General features: G+C 46.3%; 1 protein-coding gene across 17 annotated transcripts in view; it reads right to left on the minus strand.

The window, feature by feature from the left end:
• LOC145359483 (transducin-like enhancer protein 3) overlaps nucleotides 1–21,931 on the minus strand; it is a 73,884-nt gene that overhangs the window by 5,926 nt on the left and 46,027 nt on the right. For 11 of the 17 annotated variants that reach the window (XM_080214079.1, XM_080214078.1, XM_080214074.1 and 8 more), the window contains 9 exons: nucleotides 16,153–16,272; nucleotides 14,944–14,994; nucleotides 13,568–13,720; nucleotides 12,595–12,721; nucleotides 10,847–11,022; nucleotides 10,642–10,718; nucleotides 8,139–8,388; nucleotides 4,804–5,051; nucleotides 3,027–3,174 (listed from right to left, as the gene is read on the minus strand). In XM_080214079.1, the coding sequence (XP_080070205.1) occupies nucleotides 3,027–3,174; nucleotides 4,804–5,051; nucleotides 8,139–8,388; nucleotides 10,642–10,718; nucleotides 10,847–11,022; nucleotides 12,595–12,721; nucleotides 13,568–13,720; nucleotides 14,944–14,994; nucleotides 16,153–16,272 (1,350 nt within the window). The remainder of the gene's footprint in view (nucleotides 1–3,026; nucleotides 3,175–4,803; nucleotides 5,052–8,138; nucleotides 8,389–10,641; nucleotides 10,719–10,846; nucleotides 11,023–12,594; nucleotides 12,722–13,567; nucleotides 13,721–14,943; nucleotides 14,995–16,152; nucleotides 16,273–21,931) is intronic. The other 6 variants (XM_080214081.1, XM_080214080.1, XM_080214083.1 and 3 more) reach the window with 1 other exon arrangement.

Below are 21,931 nucleotides of genomic sequence, written 5' to 3' on the forward strand. Positions count from 1 at the left end.
CATAAGAAACAAGACCTCAATAAATCTGTTTTTGGATGTTTTGCCTATTGTGCAAAAATGACCAAGTTTTTGTGGTACAACTCCTCAACATCATAAGAATATTTTTCGTATTCAGTTAGTTCTCTTGGGAGGTCAGAACGCTTCTGTGGCTGGAAAAGTTTGGGAATCCTGCATTAGAGGGAAATTCATAAGGTTTATGTTTTGGGTCTGAGTCTTTGAAGGAAATCACGTGATCTGTTCCCAAATTTGCCTGACAGCAATCCCAGATGGTTTGATTGTTAGAGTTTAAAGGGGCCCCATCCTGGGAAGAAGATGCAAAGTGTTGATAGTTGAAGACAATGGCAGCAGCCCTGTGCTAAAAATGGATAGACTGGAAGTCACCCAAGTCCCAGAAGAGCGTTGGTTTGTAAAAAGTTGTGTTTTAAACAGCCCATTTGTTTCCACAGTCTCATAAATAGATATTCAGCATCTCTACCTGGATATAGGGCCCATGTAATTCATGCTGTGATGGAGATGGGCTTTAGAGAGAGAGAGAGAGAGAGAGAGAGAGAGAGAGAGAGAGAGGCGGGGGGGGGAGGGAGAGAGCTTTGAGTTATTCCTGAAGCTCTCAAGACAAGTTAATCTGTCAAGATCTTGGACAGTGATAGGGAGAGCAATTAAAAGGCATGAAGATGCTGTGGTTCATCATGCAGGAACACAGTTAGGAGCTCACTCAGATCAAAGGGATCAAATTCATGAAGGGTTAAAATAAAGCAGGGAGATTTGGCCAGTTTGTGCTCGAGATAAATATTCTCTGTGAAGGACACTTCAGAGATTAAAAAATTCCCAAGCAAAAACACAAAGGAAAACTCTTGGAAGCTTAAAAAAAATCACCTGGAATGGTTCCCGGAAAATTGAATATCTAGGTTAAAGGACAGTAAAATATATCGATGAGATGTGTTTTCAGTTCTAAGAAAAAGTGGAATGTTCTGCTTTGTGCTTTAAAATTCAAGTTGCCTATAAAAAAATTCTTTACAATAAAAATATTAAGCTGTGAAGCTTAGTCGCATCAGCCTTTCAGCCATTAACTGGAGATTAGATTTCCCTTTTAAAAATTCAGTCTCTATGGTGATTGTAACAAAATCTAGACAAGCACGTGGGAGTACAGGGTGATGCCGATGGAGACAAATGGGGAATGGGAGGTGACACATCGACAGGATGAATTCCTACGTGGACTGAACACCCTGTTTCTGTGCTGTCAACTCAATGCTAAACTGGGTTGCATACGGGTTTCCCTAAATTACAAACTCTCAGTTAAAAGCTTTTCACAATTGCAGGGCATCACAAAATGATGGAAGCCAAAGAACTTTTGAGGTGTAATGTTACACGTAGACAAATCAATACATTAAAGATAGATTATTTCCAGTGCCCATCACATCGCTCGCCAAGAGGAAAAGGCAGAGGAAAGGAGTTGTTCGTCTATTACCTCAGGAAACGTTAGACGTAATCAGAATGTAGAGCTCATGTTTGAGCTTCGTACTACAAACAGACAGTGAGGCGAACAGTATATTTAAGGAGAAGCCAGATAAATGCGAGGGAGAAAGGGATTGGAGGATGTGTTAGATGGGCAGAGTGGATTCAGGCCCATGTGGGACACCAACACTGATTTGGACCAGTAGGGCTGAATGTTTCTGCATTGTAAATTTTATGTAATTTATCAGCAGTTACTGATTTTATTGGTGTCAAAAGTAGGTTTACATTAACAATGCAATGAAGTTACTGTGAAAATCCCCGAGTCGCCATGCTCCGGCACCTGTTCGGGTACACTGAGGGAGAATTCAGCATGGTCAATGCACCTAACCAGCACATCTTTTGGATCATGGGAGGAAAGTGGAGCACCCAGAGGAAACCCACGCAGACATGGGGAGAACATGCAGACTCCACAGACAGTGACTCAAGAAAGGGAATCAAACCTGGATCTCTGGCACTGTGACGCAACTGTGCTAACCACTGTGCCACCGTGCAGCAAATTTATGAATTTGCACCACAGATGAGTACAGGTTTGTGGTGTTGCTGACTGCTTTCTCTCTCTCTCTCACTATTACTGATAGAACGTACGGAGCGGGGAAGTGGGATTGTGGTAGAAAGACTAAAACCAACATCAACAGGCCAAATGTTGTCCTCCTGTTGTGCAACTTTGGATTTGCTGCTAATCGAAGGATCGAGAAATGCAATGCACCAGCAGTACAATAAGCAGATATGTAAACTGTGAGCCCTATAACTAGACCTTTTGCCTGCAAAATCCTGGGTTTGTTAGAGGGTGGGCTGCATGTTAGCAATGTGAAGTACCAGTAGTTACTGGTATCAACAGTCATGGGAATACCTTTTCATTGTGTGAGAAACTTTCGGAACATTTTTAGTATTTGGATATTCACTTGCGCTGCCATAACCTCCAGACTATGGGCCGAGCATTGGAAAATTGTATTGGTGTGGTCAAATGCTTGTTGTCTGCGTGGGTTTCCTCCAGGTGCTCCGGTTTCCACCCGCAATCCAAAGATGTGCAGGTTAGGTTGATTGGCCATGTTAAATTAATCCTAGTGTCGGGGCGGATTAGAGGGGTAAATATTTGGGGTTACAGGGATAGGGCCTGGGTGGGATTGTTGTCCGTGCAGACTTGATGGGCTAAATGGCCTTTTTCTGCACCGGAGGGATTCCACGTTGACTGGTGTAGACATGGGCCAAATGGCCTCCTCCTCTGCTGCAAACACCTACAAATCTATAGAAATCCTACAACTGAACAAAGCTGCAGTGCATTGCTTCAAAGCTACTTCCCCTATTGTGGGCCTGTCATCGATGTAGGTCCAATGGGAACAATGTAAATCGTGAAATAATCTGACCAGGTGCACTGTGTACTCAAGGAGAGCAAGTTGAATGGCAGCAATTTAATGACTGAAGATTTCTTTCACTCAGTGATGGGAGTGGACTTTTACCAATACCTTTTCCAGAGAACACCACCAGATTGGCTTCATTTACTCTCAGGCGCTTACCTGTGAGGTAAAGTCGTGCTGTTGGAGCTGCCTCCCTTCGCGCAGGTCCCAGGATCTGACCGTGTTGTCCAGGCCGCCCGTCCATAACTTTGTCCCATCATGTGAGATATCAATACAACTCGCACCGTCCGTGTGCCCTTGAAATTGTCTAAACAAAACCACACACGGTGTTTCATTCTTCATGAACCTCCTCCCAGCCCACAGGACAGATTGCTGCATTTATTCTCACACACACACACACACACACACACACACACACACACACCCCCCCAAGGGGCAAGGAGAGGATTGGATAAGGAGCCTCCAATCTGAGTAACCCGGGTTGACGCAATCTTGGTTAAATTGAACGGTAGTTCTAGATGCTCATCTTCTTTCTTCATAGATCACTGGTTATCACACACGGGTGTAGTACAAGGTGCTACCACACAAACGTCACCCAATTCTGAAATGCGCGATCTGCACTGGTCCCTAGCTGTAGGTTTCGGCCTCACTGGGCAGGGGTACCAGGATGTACCAATACTCTCAGCTACGGGTGTCACATATAGGAATTATTAAATGAAAATTGTCCAGGTCCACCTACTTCACCATCTACCATCCCTATCAGCAAATCAGAGACACAATGGCACAGTGGTTAGCACCACAGTCTCAGTGCCTGGGACCCAGGTTCAATTCCAGCCTTAGGTCATTGACTATGTGAAATCTACACCTTCTCCTTGTGTCTGCACGGGTTTCTTTTGGGTGTTCTGGTTTCCTCCCACATTCAAAAGGCGTATAGTTCAGGTGGATTGGCCATGCGACATTACCCAAATTGTCCAAAGATGTGTACGTTAGATGGATTAGCCATGGTAAATGCGCAGGGATAAGGGAAGGGCATGTTCTGAGAGTTGGTACAGACAATGGGCCAAACGGCCTCTTTCTACAGTGTAGGGATTCTGTGATCAATGAGCAAACAAGAGAGTCAGCCATAAGGGGAGGAAATCTCCGTGATGGAGAACTTTCGGAACTATACACCAAAAGTGACCAGTGACTCCCAAGCTGTGCTCCATTCACCACATGTTATATCACTCATACTGAATCCCAAGATGCCAGCACCTTATGGAGGCACAGGCAGCAGATGCTAACGGACACCTTCAAGCTGATGAAAAGGGCCAAGGACCAAGGCTGCTCTACACACACCTGGTGGTCATTAGATAATTGTGCATCGCAACAGGGCGACTGGAACTTGGACGGAAGGACAATGACTCAACCACTGAATCATATCACGGGACAGGAGGTGATCATTCAACCCACCAAGTCCATGCCAGCCCTCTGTAGCGCAATGCAGTCAGCCCCACTCCACCTGCTCAATCTCCAAAATCCCTCTCTAAAGCATCAGAACCAGAAACAAAATTCCAATTCCCTTCCTGCACCTAGTGATCACTAAGACTGACTTCCATCTGCTTCCATTGCTTGTTATTCCCGGAACAGGGGCTTATAGCTTGAGTGGTGCCACTTCACATGGCTGACCAGGAGTTTCTCCCGCTCTTGCCGCGAGCCACTGGCGCGGCTGGAAGGATTTTGCAGGTTGTCACTCAATCTGTTTGGCTGCGTTATGAACGTGCGTTCCTCAACCGTCAGGTCCAGGGGGTGGGACTGGAACCTAGAGCTCCTGGCTCAGAGGCAGGGTCGCTAGCCACTGTGCCACAAGGTTACCTCAAGAAAAAAAAAGATATTTTTCCCCCCCCCCAAGGAGCAGGAAGAAAGAACTGGCTGAGAGTAAGCCAGCCAGCAACCTCACCTTACAAGAGTTTGGTTGTGAAGATCCCAGACAGCTATGTTACCATCACTGCAACAGGAAAAGCAGACTTTAGCATCGGGGCTGATCGCCAACGCGTAGCAGGCCGGCGCAGAGGACGTGAGCTCAGCCTTGATCCTCGGCGTAGGGGATGCGAGGTCCCATATCGTTAGCGTACTCGCCTCGCCTCCGACAATCAGTGTACGGCCATCAGGCAGAAGTTTGCAGGAGCGGATGTAATTATCCCGGTTCTGGGGAGGAGAAGAAAAGTCAACTTAAGGCAAAATACAACAGAAGGCATCACTGCTGGGGATGACCCAGCCACGGCTCAGCGGGTAACCTACTCTGTAGAGAGTCACGGGTTTGAGTCCCTCTCCCACAGAAGCACAAAAGTTAAGCCAAACTCTGCTCTGCTGAGGGAGGGCTACATTGTTGGAGGTGTCTGGTGGACGAGAAATGAAGGTGAGGCCTGGTCCGCTTTTTCAGGCGACTGTAAAAGGGGGCAGGGATGGGAGGAAACATTTCACACCAATTGTAGTGGAAATCTGGAATGCTCCTCCCCAAAAAAGGTTGAGGTTGAGTCGTTTGAAAATGGAGATTGATTAATGTGAGTATTAGGGATTGTAGAACCGAGTTGGCCAGCTAAAAGTCAAAGATATAGATCAGCCAGGGTCTAGCAATAACAGGACACTGGTGGGCTGAATGGCCACTTCCTGCTTATAACTCAAATCGGAAATACCTGTCCTCCTCAAGCAGTCACCTTTCAAACCTCATTTCAACACCCCCACCCCTAAAACAAAGGTTTAGACTGATCAATCCCACTGCTCGCCGCTTTCTACAAGACCCTTGACGGGTCAAATCATTTATTATAAATTAACAGTTTACAAAGATTTAATCTCTTTTTCACAATTCCAGAGACTGACACTATCAGATCTCAGAGGGCTGAGAATCCTAGACTGCTGGCATTCCATTAGAGTAACATCCATTTTGCTTTGTCTTCCTTCCTTCAGAAATAGCAAACCTGTCGGGAAAGTAACTCTAGTTCACAAGACAGATATTGTTGTATTGAAGTTGTACAAGACATTGGTAAGGCCACACTTGGAAGACTGTGTACAGTTCTGGTCATCCTATTATAGAAAGGATATTATTAAACTAAAAAAAGTGCAGAAGAGATTTACTGGGATGCTACCAGGACTTGAGTTATGAGAGACTGGATAGACTGGGACTTTTTTTCCTCCGGAGTGTCTGGAACAAGCTGCCAAAAGTCATAGTAGAGGCAGGTATAATTTTGTCTTTTTAAAAAGCATTTGGACAGTTACTTGGGTAAGATGGGTATAGAGGGATATGGGCAATTGGGACTACCTCAGGGGTTTAAAAAAGGGTGGCATGGACAATTGGGCCAAAGGGCCCGTTTTCATGCTGTAAACCTCTATCGTTCAGGGAGACCATTCAGCTCCTCCTGAAGCTGTGACTCAAGTCAGAATCCACAGTTCCACCACACAATGTCCATTTGGATGATTTGGTGGTTTTTGTTCTAGTTACCAGCCGACAGAGCCAGTAAAGACAGCAGTAATAGCTCACTGGGCAGCACTCTCACCAGTCAGAAGATTGTCCCACTCCAGAGCACAAAATCCAGACTGTTGCTTCCACCCAAAGTGTCAGAAGTGCCATCTTCAGCACAGGAGGGGCAGACTCCACAATCTAATGTGATCGTGGCTGATTGGACACTTCAATGCTTTTTGCACCCACTAATCCCCTTACATTGATAGATTTCTGATTCACAATCTCTACCTTTAACATACTGTGACTGAGCTTCCACAGCCCTCACAGAATTCCAAAGATTTACAACCGTCCGTGTAAAGAAATCTTTTCCCCTCTTTGTCCCAAGTGACTTGCCCCTGCCCCCCGATTTTGAAATTGTGACCCCCTGGTTTTAGATTCTCCAACCAAGGCAAACATCTTACCTCCATCCACCCTGTCTATTCCTTTAAGTATTTTATAGGCTTCAATAAGATCACTTCTCGTTCTTCCAAACTCTAGAGAGTACAGACCCGGTTTATCCTCCCTCTTTTTATAAGGCAGTCCTGCCATCCCAGGAGCAGGTGTGGTGAACTTTTGTTGCATTTCCTCTATGGCAATAATACTGAGGTAAGGGGACCAAAACTGCACAGAGTAACCTAGATGTGGTCTTACCAACCATCTATACAATTGATCAAGACCTCACTCTTCCTGTATTCAAATCCTCTTGCAACAGAGGCCAACATCCCATTTCAGATTAAGACATTAAACAGAGGCTCCTTCTGCTTTCTCAGGTAGACAGAAAAATCCCATGGAACTACTTTGGAGAAAGGGAGGTCTTCCCAGTACTTATTGGCCAATAGTCATCCCTCAAGCACTATTGCCATCTCGCTGACGTTGGTGAGGTCCTACTGTGTGCCAATTGGTTGCTGTGTTTCCTACGCTGCAACAGTGAATTCACGTTATTGGCTGTGAAGTGCTTGGGGTGTTGCATCATTGCAAAAAGCACCAGGTAAATCCAAACTCTCTATTGTGGAGCCACACTGATCACACTCTGCATAGAATTTCCCAACATCGAGTTCAACAACCACTGGGTGTCCCAGATTCCTGCCATCACGTGGTCAAGCGTCCATCCACCACCACATAACCCTTTAAAGGAGATATCTAACACAAACACAGAAAACGCTGGATGAATTCAGCAGGTCTGGCAGCACTTGTGCTGAGAGAAACAGAGTTAACGTCGAGTCTAATCCAACTGCTTCAACGAGAAACTCTTTCTCTCTCTCTCTCCTCAGACCTGCTGAGATTATACAGCATTTTGTATTTTTATTTCCAATTTCCAGCAACCGCAGTGTTTTGCTTTTATTCAAGAGATTTTTTTTAAGTTTAGTGTCGCAAGTAGGCTTACATTGACACTGTGATGAAGTTACTAGGAAAATCTCCTAGGCGCCACACTCCAGCATCTGTCCGGGTACACCGAGGGAGAATTTAGCACGGCTAATGCACCGAACCAGCATGGCTTCAGAGGAAACTGGAGCACCCGAAGAAAATGCATGCAGACATGGGGAGAACATGCGCACTCAGCGCTCATTGCGACCCAAGCCGGGAATCGAACCCGGGTCCCTGGCGACATGAGGCAGCAGTGCTAACCACCAAGTCATTGAAAAATCACTCCCCCCGCACCCCCACTGAGCCTCAGGAGCTCCTTTGAGTTGATGTTAAAACCACACGGCTCTTCAGAATAAGCTCCAATCCCAACAGAATTGCCACTTTCAATTCTACAAGCTTTCCGAATGGATTCTTCCCCGCGTTTCACTTACTAGGCAGTCTAACTGGGAGACGGGGCTCTTACTGCCTGGCTGACTGATGTCCCAGATTTTCACGCAGCCTTTCCCTCCGGTGTACACGTGCCTCGTGGGGTTGCTGATGGTGACGGCACACACCACCTCACCGTGATTCAAAGTGTTGATCTGCCGGGCGTGCCGTGGGATGCCAGGTCCGATCAGGGCGTCGGGGGGAAATGGAACTGGCTGCATCTGTCCATCCGCACTCACGTGGAAGGAATATGCGCTGCGGGAGGGAAAGAAAGAAAATTAAATTCAAGCTTCAAAAGGAAAAGGAAATACTCAAGCTTCACGATTTGAACAATTCACTCACAGCAGCCCTGGAACAGAACAGATTTACCCAACCTCTCTGAGTTTTTAAATGAGGCTTGCAAATAAACGCACAGGAGGGGGCCATTCAACCCATCATACCAGTGCCAGCTTGCAAAGCTGTCCAGAGCAGATGCCCTCATAAGAACAGGATATGGTGCTCGACTCATAGATCGACAGTTCCGATGCGCCACAGCGAAAAACCGCACTGATCTCCTCAGAAGGCAAACACGGGACACAGTGGACAGAGTACCCTTCGTCGTCCAGTACTTCCCCGGAGCGGAGAAGCTACGACATCTTGTCCGGAGTCTTCAATATATCATTGATGAAGACGAACATCTCGCCAGGGCTATCCCCACTCCCCCACTTCTTGCCTTCAGACAACCACACAACCTCAAACAGACCATTGTTCGCAGCAAACTACCCAGTCTTCAGGAGAACAGTGACCACAATTCCACACAACCCTGCCACAGCAACCTCTGCAAGACATGCCGGATCATCGACATGGATACCATCATCACACGTGAGAATACCATCCACCAGGTACATGGTAAATACTCTTGCAACTCGGCCAACATTGTCTACCTGATTCGTTGCAAGAAAGGATGTCCCGAAGCATGGTACATTGGGGAGACCATGCAGACGCTACGACAACAGATGAATGAACATCGCTCGACAATCACCAGGCAAGACTGTTCCCTTCCCGTTGGCGAACACTTCAGTGGTCACGGGCATTCAGCCTCTGACCTTCGGGTAAGCATTCTCCAAGGCGGCCTTCACGACACACGACAGTGCAGAGTCGCTGAACAGAGACTGATAGCCAAGTTCCGCACACATGAGGACGGTCTCAACAGGGATCTTGGGTTCATGTCGCACTATCTGTAACCCCCGTGACTTGCCTGGGTTTGCAAAACCTCACTTACTGTACTGTCTGGAGACAATACACATCTCTGTAACCTGTGATCAGTGCTCCTTCCGCTCACATTGTCAGCAGGTTAAGTGTAAGGATTCGCATTCTAATCAGTAATCTCTAAACTGTCTGTGCTTTATATGCTCTGTCTGAGGCCAGAACTCTCCATTCACCTGACGAAGAGGGTGTCCCTCGAAAGCTTGAGAGTCTATTATCAAATAAATCGTTTGGACTAAAACCTGGTGTTGTCAGACTTTTTACTGTGTTTACGCCAGTCCAACGCCAGCATACCCACATCAGAGCAGGTGGCACAGTGGTTAGCACTAGGTGCCTCAGCACTAGGAACCTGGGGTCGATTCCCAGTTGGGTCACTATCTGTGTGGGGTTTGCACATTCTCCCCTTGTCTGCGTGGGTTTCCTCCCACAGTCTGAGAGACACGTGCTGGTTAGGTGCATTGGTCCGAACGGATGCCGGAGTGTGGTGACTAGGAGATTTTCACAGTAACTTCATGCAGTATTAATTCAAGCTTCACTTGTGACTAATGAATAAACTTTAAACTAATCCCACTCATTCCAAATATTTATTAATATTTATTCCTTTCTGAAATTATGGAATCTGCTCCCACTGTTCTTTCAGGCAGCACCTTCCAGGTCACAACAATTCAGTGTGTGGATTAAGCATCGTGACCTTGTCTCTATCAGTTATCCTGAATCTGTGCCCTCTGGTGTCCAGTCCTGCTGCTAATTGAAACTGTTTGTCCTTATTTATTCTATGAAATCTGTTTACAATTTTGAACATGCATCAATTAAACGGTGGCACAGTGATTAGCACTGCTGCCTCACAGCACCAGTGACCCTGCTTTGATTCCGACTTTGGGTGGAATTTGGACATCCTGCTCGCAACCGTGGATAAACCCCACACAGACAACAGATGTGCAGGTTTGGTGGATTGGCTGTGCTAAATTGACCATGATAGCTAAAGACGAAGGGTTAGCCTTGGTAAACGTGCAGCGATAGGGCCTGGGTAAGATGCTGTGTCAGAGAATTGGTGCAAATTCGATGGACGGATTGGCCTCTTCTGCACTGTAAGGATTCTACAAACTAGTTAATTAACCACCTCGGCTCCAAGGAGAACAACCTAGTCTCTCTAAGTAACTGCCAGTAGTCGAGAGTCCTTGATCTTGTTTAAGGTAAATGGACCCCCTCTTCATTAGTTCCAAAAGCTAAATAAATTCAGAAATGACAGAATAGAGGACTTACGGTTTCCCTCCAGGAATGGACGCGAGGCTGGCGGGGAGACCCGGAGCTCTCATGTGGGAGTGGGGGTCAAACCCAACCTGTAGGAGAGATGCAAAGCACCAGTGAGTTTACATTCGGGGTCAGGCACTGCCAGGAACAGCGTGCTTTCAATTTGGAAATAAATCTTGAATAATTGTGATAAGAAAGAGCGAAGTTCATTACGTACACCACCAAAGCTCACCATAGGAGATCGGTAAGCCGCAGCGCTCATCTGCGGCGAGATGCTGTGGAGACCGGGATACGCTCCCGGACTCGTCAAGGTGCCGTTCATTTCATGGTGAGACATCATCGCAAAGGGAGCGTATGAGCCGGCCAGCGAAATTGGCGCTCGAAGGGTCGGCGCTGGAAACCAAACACACAAAGTGGATCAGTAACTCCCCGGGCAACTCCTAACTGGCTGCATTTATACAGCGCCTCACCATGTGGGCGTCTCCCTCCTTCTCCAGGGCAGATACAAGCAACTTGCATTTAGATAGCAAGGTAAAAACAAGAAACGAGCCCAAAGGTGCTTCACCGAGTTAGGGTCGCCAACCCTTCAAGTTTTGCCCCGGAGGCTCGAGGAATTACCTCCAGGAACCTGCTGAGAGCAAACGTCTGGGAAATACTCTCAGGAGCGCGTGCGCACACGCACACACACACACACACACACACACACAATTCAGCGATTTGCATTCACAATTAAAAATTCACACATTAAAAATCAGGAAACCAATCCATCTCACAGAAGCATGATCAAAATGATGGATCATAGAATCCCTGCAGTACAGGAGGCCACCATTCGGCCCATTGAGTCTGCACTGATCACAATCCCACGCAGGCCCTATTCTCAAAACCCCACGCGTTTACCCTGCCAATCCCCATGACACTAGGGTTTATTTAGCACGGCCAATCCATCTAACCTGCACATCTTCGGACTGTGGGAGGAAGCCTGAGCACCCGGCGAAAACCCATGCAGACACGGAGAACATGCAAACTCCGCACAGTGACCAAGGCCAGGATTGAACCTGTGTCCCTGGCACTGTGAGGCAGCAGTGCTGACCACTGTGCCACCCCAATTATGATGAGGGGGGAAACTCATTCAGCATTTATCCAGTGAACTTGAGAAAGGATAAAATATTCTCACATCAGGTTGGCTAAACCCAATTTTCAGATTACATACGTTGTAAAAAAAAAATTGATCCAGCATTCATTGCTTTTTTGTGCGAGGGCATTCCAAACTTCTACCATATTCTGAAGAAGAGTTCCTGAATTTCACCCGAATTATTACTTGTCCTAAATGCTACAATCAGTGGAAACTATTTCTCTTCATCCATTTCTCCATAACATCTTGAAAACTTTGATCAATTCACCCCTTGACCTTCTAAATTCCAGGGAACACAATTCTAGGTTGCGAGAGCAGCTCAGTGGCACAGTGGTTAGCAAAGCTGTCTCACAGTGCCATGGACCTGAGTTCAATTCCAGCCACGGGTCACTGTCTTGTGGAGTCTGCACATTCTTCCCCCATCTGCGTGGGTTTTTTCTGGGCACTCCAGTTTCCTCCCACAGTCTGAAAGATATGCTAATTAGGTGGACTGACCATGTTAAATTGCCCTTTAGTGTCAGGGAGAAGAGCAAAGTAGATTGGGTTATGAGGATAGGGTCTAGGTGGGATTGCTGTTAGTACTGGCAAGATGGGCTGAATGGCCTCCTTCCGCACTGTAATGGTTCCTTGTCATATAATTTAACACATGGAATTGCAACTATTAACTACTCTGCATTCCATCCAAGGTCAACATATCATTAACTAAGTCATCGTACCAAAAGCTGCTTGGAGTTGGTGATTAGCAAGGGACAGTTTTCCCATCTTCAATAAGCCAGAGTCCATTCTGTTAACAAATAAGCCAAACCCAAAGGCAGAGGGGTGGGCACAGTTACCTAATGAGTCCATGCCTGGGGGCTTCCCTGGTCGCAGCCCTGGTGTTGAACTGGTACCAGGGGTTGGTGCATCGTTGCGTGGAGTTGGGGTATTTGACTTCAACCCAGGGGTCGATGACTTGTCATTCTGGAAAACAAACAAAAAAGGGGGAAGCTTCAATACAGGATGAGGGCGGAGCGCAAGAGCGAGCTTTTGTGCTGAAGCCTTTCAGGATGTTTTGAGCATTTAACAGCCAAATAAGTTCATGTCGTCATTTAAGATCACGGTGTAATATTGTGGTCCTGACGGAAATCAGCCTTTCCACTGCCTTGCTTAAATACAGAGACTCATTACTGCTTCCGTTACTAACAAATCACTGATTTCACCTCAGAATTATTCAAATGAAGAGCAATCACAAATTTCTTATAACGGTCAGTGAGGGCGAAACATGAAGTGGGCAAGTGGGTTAGAAAGCAGCCGATGTTATTCTGTTACCAGTATCGTCAGAGTTTGTTTATAATCCACAGAAAATAACTTTTTTTTAAAATTCATTTGTGGGACGTGGATGTCACTGGCTGGCCAACATTTATTGCCCATTCCTAGTCGCCCTTATTCAGAGCGCAGTTGGAGTCAATCCACGTTGTTGTGGCTCTGGAGTCACATGTAGGCCAGACCAGGTAAGAACAGCAGATTTCCTTCCCTAAAGGAACATTAGTGAACCAGATGGGTTTTTCCCAACAATGGTTTTGTGGTCATCAGTAGATTCTCAATTCCAGGTTTTTTTCTTAATTGAATTCAAATCCCACCACCTGGCATGGCGGGATTCGAACCCTGGTCCCCAGAACACTAGCTGGGTTTCCGGATTAATAGTTTAGCGATAATGCCACCTCTTTCCAACGGAAGAGGGAATTCTAAAGAGGTGAGAATGGCCAATCTTCTGCATTCGTTAGATGAGGAAGGAGAGGGAGACAGACAGAAACAAGCAGCACTCACATGGCCCATATCTTTCGTCTTGGAGGAAGGTGTGCTGCTTGATGAAGCGACGGAGGCAGGGCTGTTGGGTGCGTCTTTCTTGATTCCACGTGCCTTGTCCAGGCCGTTCTCACGTGGAGAGTGCGTGGGGCTGACACGAGGTGTGGCAGGATCCTGCAGTGTTCAACAGGAACAAAAATGTCGACATGAGGCACGGAGAAAAAAGGTGACGACGCAATGGTTCAGACACAGATGGATAAACACAGCAAGATCCCATTGTTAGTGTCCCTCCAAACCGTCCTATGCCACGGATTGCACAGCAAGTTCAAAAGGTCAAACTTCCAAAGGTTATGGAGGGAGGTTAACTCTCAAAGCTTCTTTTCTCTCTTCCATCCATCAGCCCCTGCTCTACCAAATCCAAAGGCCCCGTCCTCCTGCCACTGTCGTTACTCGGACACTGATAATCCTCCTCTAACTCGCCCCAATTACCTGCCTTGCAGGATGAGGCTAGAAGGAGCCTGCCAATAGCCACTTAATTGAATGCAGTGCTTTCAATGATACAGGGAGGGAGAAGAGGAAAGGTTTTAGTGCAGCGAGTCATTGCGATCCAGAACACACTCCCTTAAAGAGCAGAGGGTACAAATACAACAACAACTTCAAAGGAGAAAGAATATTTCCTTGAAGCAAAGGCTTCAGGGTTATGAGAACAAAGCAGGGGGAGAAGGATGAATTGGACAACTCAAAGAGCTGAAAGTGACACGATGGGCCCAATGGCCTCTGTATGCAATGGGAGTCCGAGGAGGACATTGGGAGCAGGAAGGTTGGCCAATTTGCATCCTTCCCCTCATTGGGGACACTGACCAACTGCAACCATTTTGGATGCAGTCTGAATTGGCCAGGCATCAGGCACTATAGACTCAAGTGGGTTTACAGCACCCAGTACCAAACAAGATGGCAAATTCTTCTGTAGAGATATTCAGGGACATGCCTGATGGTGATATAACAAAGACAAAATAAACTAGATGCATGGGAGAGGAGGAATGGAGAATGAAAGACAAACATTAAGAGTAACTTTGGGAAGATCTTTTGGCAAGACACAAAGAAAACAAAAGATAAACAAGTTAAAATCTCCCACAGGGAGGAACTTTGGAAATGTGACAGTCATTCTTTTCCCAAAGGTTTTGGATTTGGGAGATGGAGGAGATGGATGCTGGGAAGGGAGGGGAAGACTCCTCCAATTTGTTGGCCAAACATTCAGCACAAGTCTCCTTGAAAAGGAACCTCAGCGGGTTAACGTTGCAACAGTGGTCTTCTCTGCTCCGACACTCCCACCCAGGCACAAATATCTGCACGAGGAATACCGCCTAATGGAAAAAAAACACGTGGCTGTTTCTTACCTCATTGGAAACATCCACAACCAAGTCATCACTCTTATCACCATCACTGTCCTAAAGAGAGAGAAACAGAAGTCAGAAAGGCTCACGTCCATTTCAACATGTTTCAAATGCGTAGGTTGGGAGGTGGGGGGCTGAAAATTAAAGTTCAAGGCAGCATAGAAGAACTTGCCTTTATATAGCGCCTTTCACAACTCCAGGAAGTCACAGTGCTTTACAACCAACTAAGAACTTTTTGAAATGTCACTGATATGATGTAGGAAATGCAGCAAATGGTATGTTGGCCTTCGTAGTGAGAGCTTCGAGTACAGGAGCAGGGGATGCCATGCTGCAGTTACACAGGGCCTTGGTGAGGCCACACCTGAAATATCGTGCACAGCTTTGTTTTAAAGTTTATTTATTAGTGTCACAAGTAGACTTGCATTAACACTGCAATGAAGTTACTGTGAAAATCCCCTGGTCGCCACACTGTTCAAGTACACTGAGGGAGAATTTAGCATGGCACCTAACCAGCACGTCTTCTCAGACTGTGGGAAGAAACCCACGCAGACCCCACACAGTGACCCAAGCAGGGAATCGAACCCGGATCCCTGGTGCTGCGAGGCAGCATTGTAAATCACTGTGCCTCATCCAAAATGGTAGGTGGGCCATTGTTTAACAATCTACTTTGAAGGGCAATATCTCTAGCAACGCAGCACTCCCTCAACACTGCAGCAGGACTGTCAGCCTGCACTTGGCGATCAAGCCTCTAGCCTAAACCCACACTCTGACTCCAAGGCAAGACTAATTCCCACTAAACCTCGGCTGACACTGGTCTCAGCGTGGATAAAGAAAACCTGTGAGCCCAGGCTCCCCAAACCCAAAGTCATACGTCTCCAAGGAGTTTTTCCCAGGGCGGAAGGGTCAATTACTAGGGGGCAAAGGTTTAAGGTGCGAGAGGGCAAGGTTCAAAGGAAATGTACGAGGCAAGTTTTTTTTTTAAGAAAGAGGGTGGTGGGTGTCTGGAACTCGATGCCAGGGGAAGTAGTGGAAGCAGACAAGATAGTGACTTTTGAGGGACGTCTTGACAAATACATGAATAGGATGGGAACAGAAAGATATGGTCCCCAGAAGGTGCTTTAGTTGATTCGGGCAGCATGGTTGGTGCAGGCTTGGAGGGCCAAAGGGCCTGTTCCCGTGCTGTAACTTTCTTTGTCCTAAAGTCAAACTTACGTATCTGTTCATGGCGTCTTTCTCTTCCACCTTGCGTTTCTTTGCATCAAGGTAGTCAGATGAACTCCTGCTGTTCCGATCATTGGGCCTCAGACTGTCTGATGGCGAGACAGAATTATTCTGTTGGAAACAAGAGGAGTCATTGAAAAAACAGACGTAGCATGTCATCACCGTACAGTCCCGAGACAGAACATCATGCCAAGTGGGGATATTTACACTCACCTGTCCAGCATCACATTGCAAAACAGGCAACCCAATCAGAAACCAAACATGGCAAAGCAAAGTCATTTTCTACGTATTAAGGTTGCTAACCCTGAGGAATTACCCTGGAGATGGCACAGCAGCACAATGGTTGGCACTGCTGCCTCTCAGCTCCAAGGACCCAGGTTCAATTCCAGCCTCAGGCTGTGGAGTTTGCACACTCTCCCTGTGTCTGCGTGGGTTTCTTTTGGGTGCTTTGGTTTCCTCCCACAGTCCAAAGACGCGCAGGTTAGGTGGATTGGCCATGGTAAATTGCCCCTTGGTACCCAAAGATATAGGTTAGATGGATTATGATATGGAGTTGCCAGCTTTGGACTGGGGTGGGCACTGTAAGTAGTCTCACAACACCAGGTTAAAATCCAACAGGTTTATTTGGTAGCACGAGCTTTTGGAGCAACGAAGGAGCAGCACTCAAAGCTCGTGCCACCAAATAAACATGTTGGATTTTAACCTGGTGTAAGACTACTTGCTGTTAGATAGATTAGACATGGGAAATATGTGGGGTTATGGGAGAGTGATAAGATGCTCTATCAGAGAGTTGGTGTAGCCTCAAATGGGCTGAATGCTTCTTTTATAGGAGTCTATGATTCCAGGAATCACCCTGGAATCTCCAGGAAGTGCGCATCGAGCCGGATGACAAAACTGGGAGCAAAACCAGAGGAAAAAAAATAAACGAAGGGCGTTTTAACAAGTAAATTTTAATTTTTTTTCAATACTCGGTTATAGATTGGAAATGGGGGCTGAGACACTGTTTGATTGGACAGCCAAGGATCATTCAATCCAACAGCACTCTGACCTCTGCCCTTGCTGAAGGAGAGGCGATTGCTACGAGGATAGGTTTGCTTTCGTTATGCCTGTGGTACACCTAACACACAAGACAGACATCTGCCCTCCCTAGAGGGGCTGGGAACAGTGGTGAGGGCAGGAAATGAACCAGCAAGGACACAGAGTAAAGAGCATGAGTTGGTGATCATTTTGTTATGTGGAGAGCAGCCAAGGCGTCGACTGAGCAAACTAGAATCGGCTCCAGTAGCTTCCATTTAATACACATCCTGTGTTAAGATATAAAAAGTTGTGCACAACACCCTGGAGGTCTCTAGAACATTCCCACGTCACCATGAAAATGTGCAATTGTGTGTGTCGTTGTTGAAAAAGGCAAGTTGGCCAGGGATTAGAAACTAGTTTCAAACTACCAAACACTTCCCCGCACAAGGGCTCTCCAAGCAATTCAGACTGTTGGTCCAAAATGTGAACACTGAACAGACGCCTCATCATTGAGCTCTTCCATATATAAAGAAAAGAGAAGGAGGAAGGAGGCAACGACACAAATAAGCAAGATTTCAGCCTCTATTCAGCTCCTTCCAGGAAAAACACTCATTCAGCTAAACAAAGAAGGGATTTAGCCTGGAGACTGTTACACACAAGCCAAGACTAGGCCCAACAACTTGCTAATCAGCCATGCTTTACATTAAACACCAACTCATTTATTTCCAAAACTGCTGCAGCTACAGAATAAGGCAATTGACGAACTGAAAGGAACTCCCGGCATGAGCTGCTGAGGGTGGAGAGGCACGAACAGAATGTGTCAGACAGCTCAAGAGGGAGAGAAAAAAGGAGAGAGAGAGAGACACAGACACAGAGAGAGAGAGAGAGAGAGAGAGAGAGAGAGAGACACAGACACAGAGAGAGAGAGAGAGAGAGAGAGAGAGAGACACACAGACAGAGAGAGAGAGAGAGAGAGAGAGAGAGACACACAGACACAGAGAGAGAGAGAGAGAGAGAGAGAGAGAGAGAGAGAGACAGACACAGACACAGAGAGAGAGAGAGAGAGAGAGACACACAGACACAGAGAGAGAGAGACACAGAGACACAGACACAGAGAGAGAGAGAGACACAGAGACACAGACACAGAGAGAGAGAGACACACAGAGACACAGACAGAGAGAGAGACACAGACAGAGAGAGAGAGACACAGAGACACAGACAGAGAGAGAGAGACACAGAGACACAGAGAGAGACACAGACACAGAGAGAGACACAGACACAGAGAGAGACACAGACACAGAGAGAGACACAGACACAGAGAGAGAGAGACACAGACACAGAGAGAGAGAGACACAGACACAGAGAGAGAGAGACACACACACACACACACAGAAATCTGTGACTACCAGAGAACAATTTGGAACATCTTTTAGAAATGACCCAGTCCTCTAACCTGGCCCATTGCCAACTAAATGAATAACGCTGCTTGCTCTGACAGATATTTTAAAAACCGCTTTTAGTTTTATGAATGGAACTCTCTCAAGATCATAGCCTTTTATGGAGGCTTTCTGTAGAGGGTTTTATTGTTGAAAATATATTCCTTTTAACGACCCAGGCATTCTCTACAAGGTTAAGTGACAGTCAAGCCCGCCAGCCAAAGCAGTTCTGCTCTTTTAAACAAAAAAAAAAATCGGCAGACGTTTGAGATTCTAAGATCCCCCCCCACCTCCCCAACCCCAGCAGCCACTGCCAATATCTTTGTGTAAAGGTGACATTAGGAAATCAATATAAACCAGGGACAAGGCTGACTAGAACATCAGCCTCCCAGCAGGATCACTCAAAGCTTCCAGCCTCATATGTAGAATGGCCAGAGTGCTGTATGTTATGCAGGATGGAGCGAAAACACATTCAATAGTGTAGAACCAGAAATCAGTTTCAGGTTCCCATATATAAATACAAACAAACAGAGGGGAGGGAATCAGAAAATATTCACTGCTCACTTCAATGAAATGAAAATCTTCCCACATCTGTTGGATAGATATGGCATCTATAAGGATTTACCCCCTCCCTCCCACCCACCCTCTTCAGGCAATGCTAGTTTGAACTGCTGATCTGATACCACGCTGGAAAAGCTCCATCGCTATTCAATGCTCTCCTCGGGCTACAGGCGCTTGCCAAATATGTTGGACAAGTGCCGGGCTCCCAGCCCTCTGCTAATGCCCACTCCGTCAGCAGCACGGAATCCTCCGTATGCAAGGCCCAGCTGCCAGCAATCTGGGCTCTGAAAGGTCGCGAGGCACACCAAGGCCGCAGTCGATAATCTTCCTTGACAACTAACATTTATATTGCACCTTTAATCTGGTCAAAATGTCCTCGGGCACTTTCCAGACATATTCCCCAAGCAGAATTCGACACCGAGTCACACAAGGTTTCGGGTTGGGAGCCAAAAGCTTGGTCAATGAGGTCAGTTTTAAAGGGACCTGCCAGGGAACGAGTGGAACACATAGCCTCTGCAAAGACTAACTTAGAAAGATGCTTCAAACTACATACAGCTCGATCACACATTATAAAATCGAAAGCCACGGAAACCACAGAATTTAAACAAGTTTTGTCCAGATTTCAGTCTGAACACAAGGATCTGGATTTCTCACACCACACCAAACATCACCTCAATCATTTATTTATTTGTCACAAAGTAAGGCTTACATTAATACTGCACTGAAATTGCTGTGAAATTCCCCTCATCGCTACACTCCGGCACCCTTTTGGGTCAATGCACATAACCCACACATCTTTCAGACAGAGAGGAACTCATGCAGACACGGGGAGAAGGTGCAAACTCCACAGATAGTGACCCAAGCCAGGAACTGAACCTGGGATCCTGTGAAACAGCAGTGCGCTACAGTGCTGTCCTATAGTCACATTATTTTTTGGGAGCCCATCTCTCCCCTTACACATGGGGCCTCATTTTCACAAGTGGATCAGAGTATCAGGGTGGTTACAGCACAGAAGGTGGCCACTCAACCCAGTGTATCCCTGCCAGCTCTCAGCAGGAGCAATGTAAATCAGTTCGACTCCTCCCCAATTTTTCTCCTTAGTTTTGCAACCAGGTACTTACCCAAATCCCTTCCAAAAGCCACAATTGAATCCACACAAACATCCTCCCAGGCAGTGCATTCCAAATCCTAACCACTCAGTGTGAAAACAACCTGTTCCCCATCTTTTGGGTCAAACCAAGTAAACTAACTTAAATTACGTTCGGACAAAGAAAAAGGGGGCAGCTCCCCAAAAGGAGGGGGAACGACCTCATGTTACTCTCGGATCATTTGCTCATCATTTCTCTCTGGTTCTCAACCCTTTGGCCAATGGGAACAGATCCTCTTGTCAACTCTAGTGAGACCCTTCATGGTTTCAGTCAGAAACCGGCTCTCAACTTTCACCAAGGAGGCCAACCCCAACTTCTCTAATTGATCCACCTACCAGAAGCTCCTCACCCACAGTACCATCCCTGGAAACTTTTTGCACCCAAGATTAGAAAAGTTTCAAACCTTGAAACACAAATCAAGAATAAGAAATTTGCTCAGGCTGTCTTCACAAAACGGAAAAAAAGATTAACCTGGCACTTTCCTCCCCCAAAGAATTTGCTCCAAAAAAAATTAAATTTAAAATATTAAATTTATTCATCCGGGTGTTGCACAGGTCAAGGGGTGGGAGATTAGTCTGAAGGGAGATGGAGGCAATTTAGTCTCAACCACAATGAAACGAAGACAATGGTGAGATTGTGGATCCAGCTAGCACACAGGATCAGAAGTAATACAGCAGAGGAGGCCATTCAGCCCATCAGGTCTGCACCAGCTCTTCAGTCTCGCTCTCCCTCTCTTCATCCATAACCCCACTGACTTCCTGCCTCCAAGTACTTTAAACTTGGCTCTCACAGAAACACTTAGCTAATGTGACAAGAGTTACTGATTATAGAAACTAAAGGTACAGCAAAATACTATAAAGGTCAAATTTAGATTAGTACTTTGATGGTTATGTTGTACACCCATATCACAGATGACAATATCAATTTAATACCAACAGTACAAAGAACTGTGTTTAATAAAAAAAAGTTAAATACCCTAGTGCTAATTTATTGCTGCCACTGTCTGCACCCCACAACATAGAGGTTAATACACTTTTGTTTCTGAGGAGATACTGGATGCATACGTGAGGGGGTGAGGACTACAGGGATCCCAAAGAGCTGGTTGGGAAGAGTAATTAAGAATGGGGCGGGGCTGGTATGGAACATTGTCAGCAGTAACCAGTTGGGCCAAATGGCCTACTGCTCTGCTGTTGATTCTACGTGATCAAAGATCCAGCCTGACCCCCTAATAAATCAAGGTTAATGAAAAGTTTCCTGCGCGCTATACAAAGCATACTGTACATAGAGAAGGAAAGGAGAGAGTACAGAATGTAGTGTTACAGTCATAGCTAGGGTTTAGAGAAAGATCACGTTAATGTGAGATAGGTCCATTCAAAAGTCTGACAGCAGCAGGGAAGAAGCTGTTCTCAAGTTACTGGGTACATGGTCTCAGAATTTTGTATCTTTTTCCTGATGGAAGAAGGTGGAAGAGGGAATGTCCAGGGTGCTTGGGGTTCTTGATTATGCTGGCTGCTTTTCTGAGGCAGCGGGAAGTGTAGACAGAGTCAATGGATGGGAGGCTGTTTTGAGTGATGGATTGGGCTTCATTCACGACTTTATGTAGTTTTT

The sequence above is a fragment of the Carcharhinus amblyrhynchos genome, chromosome 28 (genome assembly GCF_965287045.1).
Source record: "Carcharhinus amblyrhynchos chromosome 28, sCarAmb.v2.hapA, whole genome shotgun sequence".
Taxonomy (NCBI): domain Eukaryota; kingdom Metazoa; phylum Chordata; class Chondrichthyes; order Carcharhiniformes; family Carcharhinidae; genus Carcharhinus; species Carcharhinus amblyrhynchos.